Below are 20613 nucleotides of genomic sequence, written 5' to 3'. Positions count from 1 at the left end.
ATAACTACATATTTCATCAAGATAGTCAATGGAACTAATTAAAGCTAATATATGAAACTTTCTCTAAAACCAAAAGACATATAAAAGAAAATATATGAAAGAAAATGACAATTGTAGTAAGCAATGAAAGCTTGATACGATCTTATAAAACCCAATCCAGGTCCATTTTTAGTACAAATCTTCACTTTGCTTGAGGAGGTATCGAGTTCAAAACTTACAAACGACTAGTGCTAATAAATAAAAGAAGAAAACATTTATGCTAAAACTTTTGTATTTCCAAAACCATGTACGTCAAAAGAAAAAGTGTATTATTGTATATGAAAATATGTAATTCTATAGACTCCCGACAGTCATATATATGTTACTGCAGAATGATGTATGTATATGCTATACTAATTAGTTTCTCTGAGTGTTACATATATCACTCAGCTGGCTGTAATTTAAAACTGCATGGAAATCAATACTCGAGTGCCTTTAATTGCAAATAATGACATGTTTTTGGTGATACAATTCGTACGTTTGCTTTGCTACGAAGCTGCACATGACATGCCTTGCCTGCTTCCAAATATTGTCAGTTCTCTATAGCTAGTACGTACCAACCAGCCATGCTATATATGCTCATCTGATCGAGAAGGCAACTTCCTTCAGAGTACGGGAATTTTCTTTATTTTTTGGCTATATTGTAAAGAATCGAACTTCGATCTATCCTAATCTTGAAAAATTTTATGGTGCTTCAAAATATTTTATACATCGAAGTATGGGATACTCTGACAAACTGTGGAAAATTGCACTAACCCTAACCCATTGGCGCACCCCTCCCTCACCATTACTTGGTTAACACACAATTTCTTTTTTATTAAAGCACACCTTTTAATTATGTCGTAACTTCGCCTATTTTCTACTCTATTTAAAAATCAAATTCAACCGATAATTTCACATTTCCAATTTTGTGAACAAAAATTTCTTTCATGCCATAAAAAACATTTTCTGCTACGTTGCATCGTACACTAACACAAACATTTGAAGCTTATTTAAAACAAACTAAAAAAAAAACACCATATTTTCCTGTGAAGTCCTTGAACAATGCATGCATGTAGAACAAGCTTAACCTATCGGAGCCCTATTACATGCTAAGGAGTTCAACCACAAGATTAGTTAAATGTTGGAGAGATGTATTGAATACTCCCTCATGTGATCTTATTAACCCAGCATTTCTGTAATTTAAAATACAGGCAACGTAACCTAGCTACTTTGAACGACCGAGATTTGTATAATAGATACCAATTAAACTGTTGGACAAATGGTACGGATGTTTCGACCTAAAAACTAATTAGTAAGTTATGAAGTTCATGGTTACACTCAGCCAAATGATTAAAGTTATCGACTGTCTAGCATTTGACATGCTATAATGCTAGGGATAGAGTTAGAAGTTTTCTCTAGCGGGTGCGACCTTAACTTCTAACTATACTTGAGAACATTATGATAGTAGAATATCTTCTATAATTTCATTGCTTTATTTTTCTTCTTCTCAAATTTCATTAAGCCAACTTGTAGGTATTTTTTATTTTCACAATGATCACTTATTTTTATAATATAATTTGAAAATTTCAACAGAGCAGTTAAAGTACTTAAATATAATAAATTCAAGTTATATATATCTTTTATTTTTTGAAGGAGCATGAATAATATGGTAAATATGTTATCTGCCCCTTATGTAAGCATCATATATTGTTTCCTTCGCACCAAACTTTAGTGGAGGCAGCCGCAATCAGTGGGCCTTAGCTGCCTCCGTCCTTGTATACTGCATAAGGAGAGAGTTCGTGGGTTTATCTGGTCTATTGCAATTTTTTTTTCTAACCTATAACAAGAAATTATTCTCTTAATATTACGTTTTTTTTAATTTTATTTTTAATATATTATACAAGCGATTCTACACTAAATTCTTCTTATCTATAGGAAGGGAAATTCAAATTCAAGTACAAATTAACAATGCTCAAAACTTGGCTCTTAATATTATGTTCAATATGCATTCATTTCTTAGTATGGCCTGCTTGGAATCCATGTCATGAGTTTTCACAAAATGAGAAACAATATTTACTCATGCATGTAAGATGAAAAAAATGAAGCTTAAAACAAATGAAAACCCACAAAAACATATACCATTTTCATGATAACCCAACGCTAGCAGTACTGCAACCTGTCCAAATCCATAATTATTTTCCTCTAAAATTTCCATGTCTTTAGACTTCAGTCCCATGATTAAAACATCAATCAAACCCTACACATAAATAACCCCCAGTTAGCTCCTTGCTTACATGATCATACTGTAAACCTCACCTCACATGAGACCATCACAGAGGGAGAGAGGTTTTTTTTCAAATTTGTTAAACCCCATAACAAAATTCAACCAAGGAAGTTGTCTTCTGCAGCTAGCTAGCTGATGATCACCTAGTACAAAGTAATAATATTACACCTCATATAATATTATCATCACTGGTTTTGGCTTCCCTTGCTCAGCTTCAATCCATAATTTTCCCACAAGTTCTCCCCCTCACTCATCAAGAACGGAAAACAATTATCAGGCACTGCATTGCTCCCAACATTACTTGCATTATTCCCACCATTAGGAGAATTGTTAGAACCATCATGGTTACCTTGGTCATTACTCATTTCACCACAATACCCTCCTTGACTACTATACAATGAGGAACACGACTCATTGCTCTGAAAGTAACAGGCTGCCGATGCGCTTCTCGAATTTGCATTCTCCTTTCGCTTCTTATTCATGAATAACTCCTTGGCACTCCTACTCATGTTATGAACTATTTGATCAGGATCATTGTGATCAGGTGATGAAGAATTGTAATTAGTAGCTTTCGCTTGATCAGTTGATGATGATCCTCCCGATATCTTGTGCAGTGCATCCATCAAAGCCTTATCCCTAGCTTCAATCCATGCCCTCTCTTTGGCCCAGAAATTTTGCTCTCTCTCAACCCTATCAACTTCTTGTTTCCTCCACTCCTCCTCTCTCACCACCCTCTCCCTCTCCTTTTGCTCAAGGGTCCTCATTAGCCTCTCCAACCACTCCTCTTGCTTCTCAATCAGCTTCCTCATTTGTGCATCGATAAACTCTTTTATCTTCGTTTTCCAACCCCTCCGTCCAATTCCTCCTCTTCTTTTCCTCGTTGTCTTCACCTCCTGCGAATCATTGTCCATTGCGGCTGCACTGACATCATTATTAATGTCTTGATCTTCTGAGGAGGAGGTTTCGAACTCGGATGAATTCGAGAGGCTGAGGCTGTCACAGTGCTTTTGATCAGATGACTGATGATGATAGGGAGTAGTGATCTCTTGATTTGCTTGAGCATTGCCGGCTGCTTGGTAACGATAATTGTTACTATTATTACCAACGAAATGGGTTTCTGCAGGCAAAGATGGTGAGACTACGGTATTGGTAGTTTCTCCATAGAGAGCTTCGAGCTGTCGAAAGAACCGATAATGCTTTCCATCTTGTCTTCCAGCCTTTCCTTCCTTTGTTTTCTTGTAGTACTTGTACAAATTTTCAAACTTCTCTCTACATTTTTTCCCACTTCTTTGATACCCATGTTCCTCACACATGATCCTGCCACAAATTTTTATTATAAATAGGAGGCAGATGAAAGGAAATAAAAACTGGGTTCTACGAAAGAGACAAAAAACAAATACAACACTTTCTTAGTAAAAGACTCGCAATCCTGGTAGTGTCGGCTTGTAATTAAGCAGAGTATCATAGTGATTGGTTATATGAAGAGGCTATTGGTAAGTAGCCTTAAATTGAAAATTGAATTTTAAAATAACTAAGCTAAAAACCCATTAAAATGTTGTGGCCATGTGAAATATTTATGATCATTTCTTTGCTAATGATGATGTTATGATATCCCAATTAAGCATATGACCTTTCAAATTTTCTAAAGAAAGAGAATGTATAGTCTTGTAGGGGGGCTGTATTTTCATTGTGTATCATGTCTTTTCAATATCAGATAAAGGCCAGTCGACTAATATATAGTACTCAAGCATGGAAGAGGCCAACCAACCATTAATTATTATGGCAAAAATAAAATAAAAACAAAAATTTGTGTTTGAAAGAAGGGTCACATTTTCAACTGATGAACTCAGTTCGCAACTGATCAACTGAAATTGCTTATATATATATATAATTATTTTCCAACTCAAAACATGGAAAACTATCCACAAATTGCTTCAAAATAATTTTAATTAATAAATAGAAACACAATGGAAGTACCCGAATATGATTTTACTTAAACCTTCATGCCAAAGTTACTATCATGCACCAATTAATTAAGAGAAATCACATAATAATGATGACCAAAACAAATTTGACAAACCAAGAGAGAACAAAAAAATTTGAAAATTTAAGAAGAAGAAGAAGATAAGTAGATATGCTAGGGTAGGGTGTATACTGGTACAAGTGTATGTATATATGTATGTATTTACATACCTAGAGACTTCATCCCAGAGAGGACCTTTTTGATTAGCCTCTTTGAACTTAAAATCAAGCCCGGATCGGATCTCCAGAAGAGTGAGAGTCTCTTGCCTCGGCCACCTTCCGGACCCTTCACCGCCAAGACACCCGCCAGCTTCAGCTTCCAAGCCACCGCCACTAAGAGAAGGAGCTGCCGTAACTGTAGTAGGAGTAGTTACACCTGCAGCACTAGTAGAGTCCGGAGAGCGAAACTCATGATGATGGTGAAGCCCACGAGGGATCATCTCGTGGGCTTGAGGACGGTCTATCATCATGAGCTGCTCGTAGGGATGGTGTTGGTGGTGAAGAGAAGGAGGAGGAGGAGGAGGAGGAGGTCCTCGGTGGTGGTTCGGGAAGAGCTCGGTAGTGGGTTGTAGTGGGATGGAGGGGAAGTGGGTCCGACCTCCGTTCATGAGTTGCCGGAGATCGGCCATATTGTACTGATCTTCCATTTCCATGGAGAACAAAGAAGAAGAACAAGAAACAAATGTTCACTTAAAAGAAGAAATATTGAGAGAAAAATGAAGAACAAAAAGAAGAGTGAGAGGGAGAGTAAGAGAGGAGAGGAGAGGAGAGGAGAGGAGAGAGAGCGGCAGAGTCGGATCGTGTCGTTCACGAAAAAGCTGGAATTTAAGCACAGGACAATGGTCCCATGTCTGAGAGTGTATGTGTGTGTTTATGTATCCATGTATACGTCTAGTGACTCATTTCGTCTAGAGCGTGAAATTTGTAGTGTTTGGGCACGAGGATAAGCGAAGGATGCAACTTGGATGGATTGAGTATGCGGAGAGGTTAATCGGGTGCCTTTTAATATTATCATACCACTTAAAATTAACACGTTTATTTAGTTTTTTTTTTCTAAATGCTTAAAAGTGGAACGTATTAACATTATCGTCTACGGAGATACTATGACATGCAGTAGTGGAGCCCTGTTAGGGTTAATGGCTGCTCATGACCACAACAACTTCTTAACCCATGTATATTCTGTATATATTTATTGGTAAATTTATCTTTTACCCCAATTAAAGAGTAAGTAAACAACGTTGAATTACAACCTATTATTTCTTCTACATTCTCCAATTTTGTTCTTTCTTTCCATTGTCTTCTTTCTCCTTTGTTTTTGTGTGGAACTCAATGGTGCAAATCACATGCTCGACGTAAGCAACTACATATAGATGTCTCACAAGTTTTCGACGAATGTTGGTAGATTTTGATAGGTGTCTACTAGGTGTTCGATGGAATCGTGTAATGAATGTGGGCCCAAAAATGATCTCATTGTTGTAAAATTCTAACTTCGCCATTTATGACACATTGTAATGATACATTACACGGTAAGTGTTTGACGTGAAATTTTATCCTGTATGCAAGTTTAGAGTAATATATGAGACAGCTAATAAGTGGCGGACATGTGGGGAGAAGGGAGTGGCGGACTGCATGGTTGTGACGTGCTGACGCATGTACAGTGCATGGGATCGGGTCTTTTTGACCAATGACTTTGTGACAAAGTTTTTTTGGGGCGTACTGCATGCCGTTTGCATAAACGGGGAAAAAAACGATTTGTCGTTTGGTGGGAAGAGGGGAAAGACGTTGGGTTTACGAGAAGGGGCGATCGTTTTGGGAGAGGCTTGTTTAAGGATATAAGTAAAAGGGTGTGAGAGAGATAGAGAGAGTTCGAGGATAGAAAGAAAGGGGTCGTGCCGTGTGCAGTGGCGAAGGCAGTGAAAACTGCATGCAATTTCAGAAGATGCAGCTGCAACAAGGGAAGGGCTACTGTGAGTGAGTGAGTGTCTATATATATATATATATATATATATTAAGTTATATATATACATGCCTCTTTTGATATTTTCTTGGTATGCCTCTTTTACTTCACTAAAGGAGCTGCTCTCTCTGCTTTTGTGCCTCATCTATAGTCTTCTACTGGGGATAGTATATATAATAGATATGATTCTTATTAAGTAGCTCTATCATGAGCTAATAAGCCCCCATTAACTCCAAAACCCTACCAATTCGATCGCATTTTAAGTTATACTGGTTCCAAAGTTGTTGAGACGAGTACATACACATCCATAACACCAGCACATGAGAGATTATGTCTTCTAATTTAGACAACATTCTATTAGTACCCTTATCAATGAGTGGGTGTCACCTGTCTAAAACTGAAACAAGGGATAAAAACGTCAATGACGGGATAAACACTACATGCCCTTAATAGACCAGTAACTCGGCAAAATGCAGGCACTAGAGGCGCATTATTTAGTGGTGACCGGCAGGATTGAGATTTAAGAGGAAAGAAAAATACATAAGTAGTTTTAAATAATCAACCAACCACTTTTTAATCCTGGATCCGTGCCTGGTAATGGTGGTGTCACCAGGATGGCGTCCTACGATACGAGACTGATTCAGTTTGCCTACAAGCACATCACAAAGTTAGTTGTGTTAGAAATGAGCAAGAAACATGTACGTGTTCGGCGCAACCTACTTAACATTGTTAAATTGAAAAACCCTTTCGTAATGGTCAAAGTCAATCACCCATTTTCTTAAACGAATAACACTTACAACTTTTGCTCATGCTTTTAATCTTCAAGTTTACTATTAAAGCTTTTAAATTTATATTTTAACCATAATTTTTTTCACACTAATACTGCATTAAGACCAAATTATTATATAATCCCTATTTCCTAGCCATGACTAATATTTTTCCTTGGAAACGGATGTTATTTTATTCAGAAGTACTTCAAAAATCCTATGTAAGAGTTATTTTTCAATTCCTCTTTTCTTTGAAAATAGAGGAATTCTTATTTGGGAAACTAAGACTTGTTTAAAAATGGTGGTTCTTTGGATAGCTTTCACAAAGATTTTATGTTTTGGCTTCATATTCGTCCACTTGGAGGAGTGTATCTAGCTATCAGACCGGGTGAACCAAAACACATTCTTGTAATGCTAGGGCATGAATAATTTATAATAATCAAAGGACAAAATATGGTTACGAGAGAATAAATGGTTTCAATTATAACATTTGTCCTGTTAAATAACATTGCATTAGTGAAAAACGCGGGCATTTATCCATGGCCAAATTTCAATCTAAAGTAATCCCTCTTTTTGTTTAATCATCACAATAGTTTCTCAGATCTCAAACAAAAAGAAAAAGAGTAGAAGAAAAGGTAGAACAACTTTACTACCTCGAAATCTTGCAAAATAGGGCATGCTAAGCAAAGCAAATGCATATATATTGCAACGACAACCTTAAGGCCCTCAAACACTGTAGCAAAATTTAAATGGCTACGAAGAATAATTGAAAGAATTGTCTAAAGTAGTAGTACTATTGCTACAAATTTTTTAGTGTAATCGAAATATAGATCGATATATTATATATCATGATACAAGTAGAGGGAAAAGAAAAAATTTCTTCTCCAGCCGGAAATCTGATTGCGGATGATTTGTGGAGTGTACCCCACTTAATCTGAATCTATTGGATTGGACCATTGGTATGTAATAATATTTCAACACACAAATATCAAGACCATGTGATTACCACCAGTCACGGTGCATGCTGCATATTTACTGACATTATATACCTCCTTTCTCACTTAATACGGCTGCAAAACTCGACACTCTTCTCGTCGCTTTCATCTCCACACAATCAGTTTGATTAATCCCTATATCATGCTTGTTTGCAATAATTGAACAATCATTAGTTTAAGGTATTGTTTAAACAATATTTAGGAAGTAATGTTAGGGACACTAAATTTATAAACGAAATTTACAAACTAAATGATATGTGACCAATAAGAAATGAGCACTTTTATCAATGTTTAAGTAATAATTCATTCATCAACTTTCATGTTATTTAGTTTATAAAATTTAGTCGACAAATTTAATCTTTCTAGTATTACTCTATTTAGGGTTATGAACTTTATGGTTATATCTGAAGTTGTTTGAAAATGGAAGGCACTTAATGCTTAAGTATAGTTGCTATCTTAACTTTTAAAAGGGATATTTCCCCTAATAGCTGGTGTGAAACGATTTCTATAACCAATTTAGGTTAAAATTTGGGGAAAGTATTTAAGAGGATCTCCAACAGCCTCGTATACTCTTTGGCTATTCTACCAATATTTACATTAAAATCTAGCTCCCATAACCTCGTTATCTGCTTCGCTATTTTAATTTAGTGAACAGTGAGTTTCAAGATTTAGCAAGGAGGAGAGAGAATTATAATTTCGTTGTTCTTCACTCTTTCCTTTCTCTGTGGAGATCCTGGATTGTGGATTGGTGAATATGACAACGGAGCGATAGATTTGTGGAGAATGTATGACGAAGCCGATGAGATATGGGTTGAGTGGAAAGAGAAGGAACATTAACATCCCAACTTTTCTTTTTTGCAAGGAGAAAGTAGACTCCCAACTTACATTCTTAGAATCTAGAATATTAGTTACATGTACAACATTCTAACCCGTTTAATCGACCAGATAGGGATGTAACCTCACCCAATCAAGCTAGCAACCATCCATACATGTAACATTGTGTAAGAATCATCTAAATATCATAATTTGTAATAGTACAAGGACAAATGTAGTCATGAATCAACACGATGGATCGTGAATCAGCCATAAGACTAAGAAAATGTGAAACTAATGAGAATCACAATTAGAGTAAGGAAGAATTAAACACATTATCTCAAGCATGCGTGGATATACTGTTTTGGATTAGGGTTTTGCCTAAGGTGAATTATTGATATCAAACCTTACTACGTACAGTTAAACCATGTTAATTATGTGATTTCCATCCCAATGTTTTGTTGTTTTGTTAAGTAATAAACCAATTGAATTCATTAAAAATACAGTTTAGATTAAGGGCAAATTATGGATGTGAAATAATAGAAGGAAAGGGTATGGGGACGTAGTGTACAGAAGAATCTCAGTCTTTTCGTCTCTGAGTTCTAAGCAGTCTGAGCGAGTCAGATCTGATAGCTTGCTTTTGAAGCAGCAGAACGTTCCATCCATGCATATGCACATCGATGTACAACCAAGTTAATAATAATAACAAATAACAAGAAATTATACAATTAAAAGGTGCACGAGTGGCCCATGAACCACGCTGATCAGGTGCTGCAGCACCCTTCCCCCCTACCCCCACCCTCTTCCAATCATAGTCCTTGCCTTCCTCTACCGCTTCTGACGTGGAATCATCGAGGATTATTGGATCATGGTGTCTTCGCCCATGGCCCTATGGCCTAGAGGTTTTTATGGATGTCGAGTTTACGGGAAAGGGATCTTTTTCGAATTCCTTCCTTCTATTCCATCAGGTTCGGAGATCTGAACCATTGAAATTTGATCCAACAGCTAAATTTATTATAACTTTTAAAATGGGCCTATGTTTGTAACCGTTGGATCAAATTTCAATGGTCCAGATCTCCGAACTTGGTGGATTATGAGGAAGGGATCTGAAGAGGATCCCTTTCCAAGTATACGCACTACACAGACACGTAATATATTATTTTATTTGCTATAATAAAAAATAAACGATATTGTTGATGTATCTACGTACATTCACAGTAATAATAGTAAACGAATTGTTGATATATCTTTTGTACATTCAAAGTGTAGAATGATGGGCCGATAACCCACTTTCAATAACACCGATACTTTCTCTAACTTGGTAGTTACCACATACCTAATCTATTAAGTATGATATTTTATCACAAAAGATCTTTATGTTAATTAAAATAAAGTAATTCTATTTAAATTGTTTTTCTCATTTTCCTCTGGCCAATGTGGAATTCAACACAAGATATATTTATAAGGAAAATTATGCTTATTATAATTTACAATGAAAGTATTATTTGGTGTGTTCTGATTACGCCGAAAAGTTGCTCGCAATGAAGGGAGGGAAGAACATTGATGAGGGAGAGAAACCCTAGACAAAAAATGAGGGAGTTTGGGACCCACTGATTTAGCTGGCAATCACATCGTTGATGGCTGGATTCATAATGGACGGACAGGATTGATGGATGGATGATGACATTTCAAAGAGAAGACAGACACACAGAGGTAGGGGCAGAGAAAAGGATCGATCCCTTTACTTTTTCTTGTTGATTCTTTTGGGCCTGGCTGTATAGCGAGAGCATAGCATAGGATTATCCAACTTGTGCATGTAAATCTAAAAAGGGTTTGAGCCCTAAAGTATGAAAGTCCTCCCTCCTTTTTCTCTTTTTCTCCTTTACCTTTGGTTCAAATCTGAGTGACTCATATTTGAATCTAATAATTAAAACGAACTTTATCGAAAAATTATCGGTACTTTTCATTTTAACGAAAAATCATATTTTTATACTAAAAAATTAATTATAATACTATTCACTTTAACTTTTATTTTGTTCTTATTGTTAAAATTCAAAATTTTTAAACCATTTTTCATTAGTTTTCCACTAACAATTTTGTTAATTTTTTGTTAAACTAACTAGTGAATAGTTTCAAAAAGTTAATTTATTATCTCCAACAACACTCTCTAGTTTAACAAACATTATAATAATTTTTATTCAATAATTCAACTTTTAAATATTTTGTTCTCAATCATTTGACAAAAAACCCCACCGACTCTATAGTCTTCTAGAACTATTTTTCTTTGTTTTTTCGTCAAGTTCTCTTTCCTCTTCCCTTTTCTATTTTCTTTGTTTTTTCGTCAAGTTTTCTCTCACCACTTTTGTTCTTCTGTTTCATCTTTCCGTCACTCTCCCTCCGCCGTTTGTTACTTCACCAATTTCACATCTCATCGGCCCCTTGAAGTTGCATCGTCTCAGATCTCATTGGGTTAGGCGTTTCGTAACTAATAGTAGCGACTCTGTCTTCCCATATCTAATGGGTTTGGTCGTCGTCCTCGAATCTGCTAGTTGAAGCTCGTCCAAAGCTCACTGCCCCGTTGTCAACATATTCAGTCCACGACCCGAGCAACGTGCGGACTGCGGAGCAAGAACAATGCAGCGTGTGTAGGAAGAACAATGAAATAAGAATTGTTTATGTATAGGCAGCCTGCGAATTTCTCTCTCCTCCTCGCTAAATCAAGCAAAAGACTGTTCACAATGTCAAAGTAGCAAGGCATATACCGAGCCTCTTGGAACTGAAGTTTTGTGATTTTTCCATTAAAATAGCCAAATAGCCTTGTTACGAGGCTGTTGGAAATGCTCCTTAAGAGAAGGAATTCCATTTTTTTTTTCAAAAAATAAGGATTAGTGGTGGGACTCACTCCATATCAAAATTCAACATTTGAATTGTTTATTTTTAAGCCATTTATAGATCATATTTACAAAATTTCAATTCAATCCGAAATCATTTGCCTATTTAATTCAAAATGAAATTTTAATATTTCTTAGAATATAGTGTTCGTTAATTCTTTGAACTCAATTAGATACATCAGATATTCGATTTTGCTAATATTTTGTAAGGAAGATTAATGAATGCAACATGAGATTAAACAGTTCCGATACTTGAAGTTCGATGTAGTTTGAACTCTACAACAAATCTCAATTTTTTATAAAAATCCATTTTCTTAAATGATATATATTATATATTTTTTTGGGGGAAGATTTTCATTCAAAAAGTTGAGCATGAAATGGGTGCCAGTGTCCTAGTTGGTAAGGTTGTGTAGCCCTATGGTTGTAGGCGAGTCCTAGATTTTTAATTGTTCTCATTTCACTTAACCTTTGTCACATCACTTATCAGAGATTGCAGGCCTAATAGTAGGCAGGTTAAGTTCATATTTTGAAAGATAAATTATTATCAGAACGATGTCGGCCCTTTTGTTGTTGTTGTTGCTGATAAACTGACTTGCCGTACAGCATTGGTTTCAGTAATTATCTATTGAGGTAACATAAAAAATTCAAATGTTACATTCTCTTCTGAATAAAGAATGGCTAAGTGCCCTTCATATTTTATAAGTCTTTACCTGACAATTATTGGCCGGATTTAAATTGCTACGTAATTATCAGTTCTGAGTTATTTGTTACTGGACATGAACAACGTACATGAATAACATCGACCTGTACATGTTAAATAATGGTAATTCGATCGATTTTGATAACGTTTATACTTTAGAAAGTGTCGATCGGCCGGTGTAATTAAATTAGCAAAAGAATGAACGATTAAACTTTGTTGACTTGATGAATTGTAAGAGGCTATGATAATCAACTGAAAAAGAAGAAGAAATATATATAAACAAATAAAAAGAAACTAGACATCTTCACGTCCATATTAATCTCAATCTTATTGCGAATCCTTTTAGATTTTAAACTTTTCTTCTATCATAAGTTTGCTATTTCTATATATGATTGAGTGAACTTCTATTTTGTCTAAATGTGTGTCATACGTGCGACAAAGTAAGTTCATATATATAATTATTTTAGGCGTGTATCAATCTATATCAGCACAAGCTTAACCTAGTAGAAAGCGTGAGGAGGAAGAGTTCGGTTCAACGCACTGAACTTGACTTCTTTACTTTATTTTACCCACAGGCTAAGGCAAGTGCATTTCATTTGTCCAAGATTATGGCTAACCTCATGCTCGCCGACTCTAAGGGAGATAATGAATCTAGCATTACAGGGCGTTACAATGATACACGAGAGGAATAGAGAAAAACCCGTGATTGGTGTGGAGGGGAAGTGTCGGAATGCTATCAAGTCTTTTGTAAACAATTCAGAGTAGTTTGCTTTATCTCAACACCAAATAACACGGTCTCCATTGAGACTAAAATCTTGCTCTGTATGTATAATTTAAATTAACGAGATGTTGGGGCTGATTTGATATTGTTGTGTTTTGAAAAAAAACTACTTCTGTTGTGTTATGAGAATAAACTCATTTTTGTTGCTTCACGTTTTAAGCTTTTTTCACCTAAAACTGTAAAAATAAGTTATTTTTAAGTGTTTACCAAACACCTTTTTGCTTAGTTTTTTTTTTTTTTTATACCCACTTTTTATAAAAACACCTCAGTACTAAACCAGTACGTACTTTTACTTGTTAATTGCTACATATATAATTTGCAAATTTGAATTTAACTAAATTGATCAGAACAATGTAATGTCTTCTCAATATTCAAATTTAAATCTCTTTCTCCGTAGTCTATTATGAATTTAGTGTTGAATGTCACTTATGTAAATAAAAAAATGTCTACCCTAGAAACTGGTAGATTAAGTTCATGCTATGATTATTACAAATGATGCACCGGGATATTTTATCTATTTGTTTTAAAAAAGATAAAAGAAAACTATGATCTGAAGCATAGCATGCCAACTACATACACGAAGGTGTCGATTTCTGATTCGACAAACTATTGTACGGAAAAACCATGTCAACTATATTTAGCTGACTATAAAGCTACTTCATCCAATGAAAGTATATCTCCCATGCTAAAAACTCAGAAGCTCACTGTGGTCGATACCGTACTAGAAGAAATCTGATTCATCAAATTCAAATGTAGTGGGACAAGTTTGATAATAGCTATGGGACCCCAATGCATGATCACGAACGATTTTGATAAGGATTGTTGAATAATTACAGCAAGAAAAAAAGGATAATGTGACATAAAAAAGTGGTAAATAAGGAAGGTCATTGGTTTAGCAAGAGGGAGATTAGTCAAAGTAGGGTTTAATTACATGGCCGGAAAACATAAACAGGATATTTGCCAACCAAATTAGGCTTTTTAGCTTTTGGGTCGATGGTGGCTAAAAGTTGTCTTATCGGTATATGGGAGTGAGTTGTCACCCTAGAAAAGCTTAATCATGAAAATTAAGAAAGTTGGAGGTTTTGATGTAAGTGTTAATTAAAGGACTATCTTTTTTTATTGGCAAAAGTGGAATCATAAAGTCCCATCAAATGTGGACAATTAGTGCCTTTGAGAGTTTGAGAGACAGCAGGTTTTGAAATGTTTGTTTTCGAAAATTCTCTTATATTAATTGCATATTGTTCTATTGTACTATTAGCACACTCATTTAATTTCGTACACATTTTTTTAATCATTTTTTTAATTTTGATCATTAGATTGAATGAATTAAAAAATATCAATAAATAAAAATTAATAAAGATGTGTGTGAGATAAAAAAATGTAAGAATATCACTACCCATATTATCTTGTCATATGCCAGATGTAGAATTCTATTCTTCAACACACTTCCTCAGAAGTGGCTCCATACAAGAGACAAGGGAAACCAATTCCTACATCAGAAACCAATATGTTCGAGAGCATGGTAGGTATTCGATCACTTGATCCAACGCCAATCTTTTTCAAATGCCCAGTCGTTGAGCCAATTCCCTTAAGTTGGAGCACAACTTTTCGAAAACTCAACTTAAGGAAGCAGATTCAAGCTTAATAACTTGAGCCAAGACGTATTGAGAGAATAGTATGCCCTTATACCATGATAAACTTTATAGGCCTAGCATGGTCCACCACCAGCATTATCAATATTTTTCCAACTTAACCACCTATTACTATGTGTTGGGTTTTATCACAAAAGATCTCGGTAATATTAGAGGTGGAATCTTCCATATATTATTTTGTCATAAGTCCAATTTGGGATCCTATTCTTCAACAATATAAAGTAAGGGTGGGCACGGTTTGGTTCGTTGCGGGTTTGAGGTCAAACTAAACTTTTTTTTTGTGGTTTAGTTTGGTACGGTTTTGAAGATTGAACCAAAATTGAACAAAACCATTTGGTTGTGGTTTGGTTCGGTTTCAACCAGTACCATTTGCAACCTAAATGCTTTATGCCATTAATGCAACTCAGTTGAAAAAAAAATCATGATCACTATGTTAAAGTTCAACATCAAAATGTCTTATGCCATTGCCTTAGTACAACCCTATTGAAAAAGTCAAATTTACCATACTAAAACTAAAGTCCAAACAAACTTCAACGACAATATGCTTTATTGCATTAGTAGTACAACCCAAAAAAAAAAAAAATTGTTCGTGCAATTTAATAAAAAAGTTTTGGTGTTATAGCTTTCAAGTCACTATTTTGCATTGTTCAACCCTTCTGTTTCCCTTTCCTTTTGGATACTTACTCTTCAAAGGTTGATGAGGTCTTTAAGCTTGTGAATGGGCTTGAGAACTTGATACTTGAGAAGACCTTGGATCTTGTGAAAGTGAAACCGATGTATGGACTCGACCAAATAACCAATTAGAACCCAACACCTAATATTGGTATTAAATTAAGGGTTTATTTAATTTTTGTGGGGCGGTTCAATTTCGATGCGGTTTCAAGTGTTCAAAATTGAAACCAAACTGTTTTTCCACATTGGGGTTTGGTTCAAACCGAAACCGTTTTAACCCAAACCGTTTGGTGCAGTCTAATTTAATTGTATTTTGATTTCGGTTTTTGGTTCTAAGTGCCCACTCTTTGTATGGAGGGCTTTGGTGGGTTTGCCAATGTGTTTCACAAGTTTAGAATTTAGTTTCAACTATGTTCATTTACTAACAAATCTCAATATTAAGTAGGGTTGGTTGGATAACGTTTTTTTTATTTGAACACTAGTCTTTGTACTATTTTGAGTGACTACTTGATATACCATCTTTCTAACAGAAGCGAGATAACACACGAATTCTTTGGGTCTATGTGTTAAGATGACACACGAGATAGTACGTTGAGAGAGGAACAAATGCATACCTATGCATGGCGCCGTTACCCAGTAATCTTACATCCCATGTACAATTAGTGCCCTTCTCCTATGGGCCTTGCTGTGTTATGAATTTCAGGTAGGACCCTAAAGTCACCCTGGGGTACTATACTCAAGCCCGACCCATCATTGTTATCTGGCTTATCGCCAGTGTCTATACTTTAGATTTGTCAATGTTTTTGTTCGCCAGAAAACTGAAAAGCAGGGTGAAAGCTAGGATGATCTACGAAATGGCTTAATCTGTGACAAGATGCAATTGATTTTCAGCTTAAATTGTTTCAATGGATTTCAAATGGCTACTCCACCAAAATAAAAACCCTACAAAAAAATCCTAGTTATGATTTTAGACAAAGGCGCTGGGCGGTTACTAATGGGTCAAGTACTGATATTATTTTTAACTAATTAACTGCTTATTAATATCCAGTAGGTGTGATGTTTCATTACAAAAGACTGTAATTCTATTTCTACCAAGTTTTCCATGTGGAATTTACATCCTTTAACATGCCTCCTTACGTAGAAACACTGGGGCCACATGTGGAACTAATTCCACATTAGCTACCTTTCTTCTTCACACTTAGTCTAGCAGTTGTGAGGTTCAATCACAAAATACCTAAGTTTTATTTCTGTCAAATTTTCAATGTGGGACTTACATCCTTCACCATGCCTCTTTACGTGAGAACACCCTTTAGTGGACCACACTTGGAACTAACTCCACATCGGCTACCGTCTTCTTCGCAATTTATTTTATATTTTATCTCTACTTATTCAATAAATTTGCGCGTATTCAATTTTAAGAATTGGTATGGATTGGATCAGGGTCATTGTCCACATTTCGAACGGTCAAAGTTGTGTCAGGTCGGATCCTTCTAAGATACCATGTAAAAATTAAGTGTTCGTGAAATAATACTTGCATCTTTTTTTTTAGAGAATCCACGTATCTTATTTCTTGTAAATAACATATATTTACTATATATATTTTATGATCGGTACTGTTCTATTTATTAATTTTCATTTGAACATTATTCCTACAAAAAAAAATCTTCGAATCAAAGACCATTTAATCATTCAGGTATATGCAACAAATCAACGTGTGGGTACCAAATAACATATTCATGATGAACCATTACTTTGTTTGATACATTAATATGACTAAAATATCTCTAGTTTGAAAGATTTTTTTTATAGGAATGATTTTCAAAAAAAGTTTAAGAAATTAAATAGTTTCGATTATAAATTTTATACGTTGAAGAAATGTTATTCGCAAGGAGGAATGCAAATATTATTCATTGTCTCATATATACTCTTATACCTTGGAGACCAGTATATAGTGTACGAAGTCTTGGAGAGAAAAAAAGAAGATAATCAAACCCAACTTATTTCTAATAGGAAATAAATCCCAATAAAAAATCTCTCTAACAACAAATTTACAATTAATTACAAAGTGAACAACTGCCAACACAAGCCAAAATCAGAATATGATTTCCTTTTGTAGAAAATATGTGGACACATGAGTTTCTAAAGTAGTGGCAATTAATTAGTAATCACTAAATAAATTTCATACCCAGGATAAAGACCATATCATGAATTTCTGTTTTTAAATTTAACTATACATTGTTCTAATTTATTTAAGTACATACGTATAACATTTGCCAGAAGTATTTCTTTATTTATATGCATGTAAGATGGACGTAAGTATACGTTTTAATTTTCACCAGATATTGACATAAAAGAGTCTGTTGATTCGAAACTATCCTAATTGTGCTGCATGTCGACTGAAAAAGTGTTATTTTCAACGCGTACTCTATTGCTTAAACTCAAAGCATTCGAGGGAGGCATTAATATACCAAAGCATAGTTACACGGCCAAGACACGACATATCAAATCAAGTTGCCCAACCTTTTTTCATATAATTTATTTTCATATTAGATGTTGATAATGTATGCTTATAGTACGTAACAGCTTCTTAGTAAGAACTCGCTTTACTGTTGTAAGCAAGGATAAGTATAGCATCATCACAGGACCTATTAACTACACAGGACTTCTTGTGTATTTCACTGTTTTCCTCATTTTTTGTTGTAGAGTACGAGAATTTTATACGATAAATAGCTGGTACCTACGATGATCTTACCGTCCAATTTTTGCTAATTGGAACGGATCGATTTGCTATGAATGAAAGTTATTATATTAATATTATCTCCTTCAAGAAGCCCTAATTCTTTGTCTGCGGCGCTGTCTCTTTCAGAGTGTTCATGGTCTCTAGATCACTTTGGTTCGTGGGGGGCAGAACCCACCAATTCCTCTCCAACCACAGACTCAGCGCGTTCAGATTTTTGATTAAGAAATTAGGGTCAAACACAACTTGGTTCACTACGTTTCTATTGATTTTGAGGCACTATATATATGACCAACTATGAAGGATACATGTCTTACCTAGGTCAACTTGGTAATGATATTACCAGGACTCGGGTTTGTACGGACATATAGGCAAACAATATTATATATGTACGTATTCTTTCAGCTCACTTTAATATTTGGTTCTCAACTATCTTTAATATAATCTTTTAGCGGGACTACCCACTCCCTCCTTCGGTATTATGTAGAGAAGGTTCTTATCTTTATGGATAACATAATTAGTTAATTTAAGCGCAATATTACGACACCTATTGTATGTAAAAATTTCTCGTTTAATTGAGCAAAGATATCGATATGTATGTACATCCAACTAATGACACAAGATAGATGTACAGCGCAAATTCCTACGTAAGTTCACGTAGTACTTTCATGCAAATTATATTAAACAGTAAGGTTTTGAAGGGTGGTTTTTCAATTCTGCCTCTTCCCAGAACTAGTAAGGGGAAGAAATGTCTGCTCCCCTCAGAGCAAGAATTTTTTTTTTTTGCTTTATTGCTTTTTCATTTTGGGACATTGAGTTAAACGATACAAGTTAAAAGTGTTGCCTGCAGCTGCAAGTTGGTGAAAAAGGCACCTGCCTTGGTCAAGAAAACTAATGATTGTATTGCAGCAAATGCATGCACTTAAGGCGCTTCTTAGTGCTAAAATTAGAGATTAATAGTGGAGTAATGCTAGTGAGAGCTAATTGAGTGGGTGTGGCACTGTGTTTAGGCGTTGTGTTTATATAAAGCTTGTAATTTTAGTACTAGGTCATCAGATTTGTGTGTCAGAAAAAAAAAAAAAAACTCTCTTGCTTATCTTAGTGTTACTCAAAATAGTAATATCACTTTTAATCAAAATGTATAAATGAAAGTAACCATTACATTGGAGTTTATGGTTTGGTATGTGAATTATATATATATTTTTTTGGTTAATATATGTTGAAATTCGTGAGTGTGTGTTTTACCAATTTGGAATGTGAATTATATCTAGCACTACTCGGTTTCAGAGTTCCATTAATCTACATATCCAACATAAATCCTATCTTAGACCTTAAACTTAAAATATGAAACCCTTAAACCCCGAAACAACTTGATTAAATTATAAAAAGAAGTTACTTTTTACCATATTTTCCATACCACATTTTTCTACCTCTCTAATAAAGATAAGATCCACATATGTACATGTGTTGGTAAACTCTACCTCTATTAGAGAGGTAATACAAATGTAATATAAAAAATATGATAAGTGTAAGCACTACTACTCGAACAGTAGCCAACATGAACTAACATTCTCTCCTCCCATCGTAGATGTTTCAACCGCCCATGCTGCCACGAAAAGAATGAGAACTTCGAAGTGTTTGAAATGCAAGGACCTTTTGTCATCAATTTGGTGGTTTGCGTACACCCTTGAAAATACCATTATGTTTCATGCGACAATTTTGTTTGTCGCTAAAACAAACGGTGAATTATTTTCCCGCAGAAAAAAAAAATTCCGACAGCATTTGAAACTTGTTTTGAGGGCAAAATGTGTATCTAAAGCAAAATTCGTTTCCATGACTTTTTACGGACGACCAATGTTTTGCGATCGGGAACTTTTTTTGAGGGTATTTGGGTTTCTCAAAAATTGTTGGTGGATAATGAACTTTTGTTTGTAGTGTCGTTAGCTTTACTTTGATATTTTCTATTCAATTAGGGGCTAGTTTGGTATTGTTCTTGTTTTTTTATTGTTTATTTTTTTTTATTTTTTTTTTTTTTTTTTTTGTAGAGGTGTTCTTAACAAAAATAAAAATAAAATAGTGTCTGAGTGTTTGATAATTTTTTGTATAAATTGCTATGAATATGTTAAATGACTAAAAATGATATAATATTTAATGTGATATAATAATTGTCAAATAGATTAATGTAGGGGCAATGATTGTAATTTTGTAAAATATGTGAGAGTATACTTGCTATTTGAAAATTTCATTAAATGAGCACTATTTATTATGCTTTGAAAAAAAAACTTGTTTAGAAGCACGGTAAACTGCTTCTGCTTTTCTAT

At 34.8% G+C, this 20613-nt stretch overlaps 1 protein-coding gene across 1 annotated transcript; it reads right to left on the bottom strand.

Moving 5' to 3' along the window:
- Positions 1-1990: 1990 nt before the first annotated feature.
- Positions 1991-5176, bottom strand: LOC103955184 (trihelix transcription factor PTL). The gene is made up of 2 exons (XM_009367064.3): positions 4499-5176; positions 1991-3622 (listed from the first exon to the last, which is right to left on the bottom strand). The coding sequence occupies exons 1-2, from the start codon at positions 4978-4980 to the stop codon at positions 2491-2493; spliced, it is 1614 nt and encodes a 537-aa protein (XP_009365339.2). The 5' UTR covers positions 4981-5176; the 3' UTR covers positions 1991-2490.
- Between the last annotated feature and the right edge of the window lie 15437 nt (positions 5177-20613).

Source organism: the organism of the source record quoted next, unplaced genomic scaffold (genome assembly GCF_019419815.1).
Source record: "Pyrus x bretschneideri cultivar Hongxiangsu unplaced genomic scaffold, Pyrus_bretschneideri_v1 Contig47, whole genome shotgun sequence".
Classification (NCBI taxonomy): Eukaryota; Viridiplantae; Streptophyta; class Magnoliopsida; order Rosales; family Rosaceae; genus Pyrus; species Pyrus x bretschneideri.
This window is presented reverse-complemented; position numbering and strand designations above follow the sequence as displayed.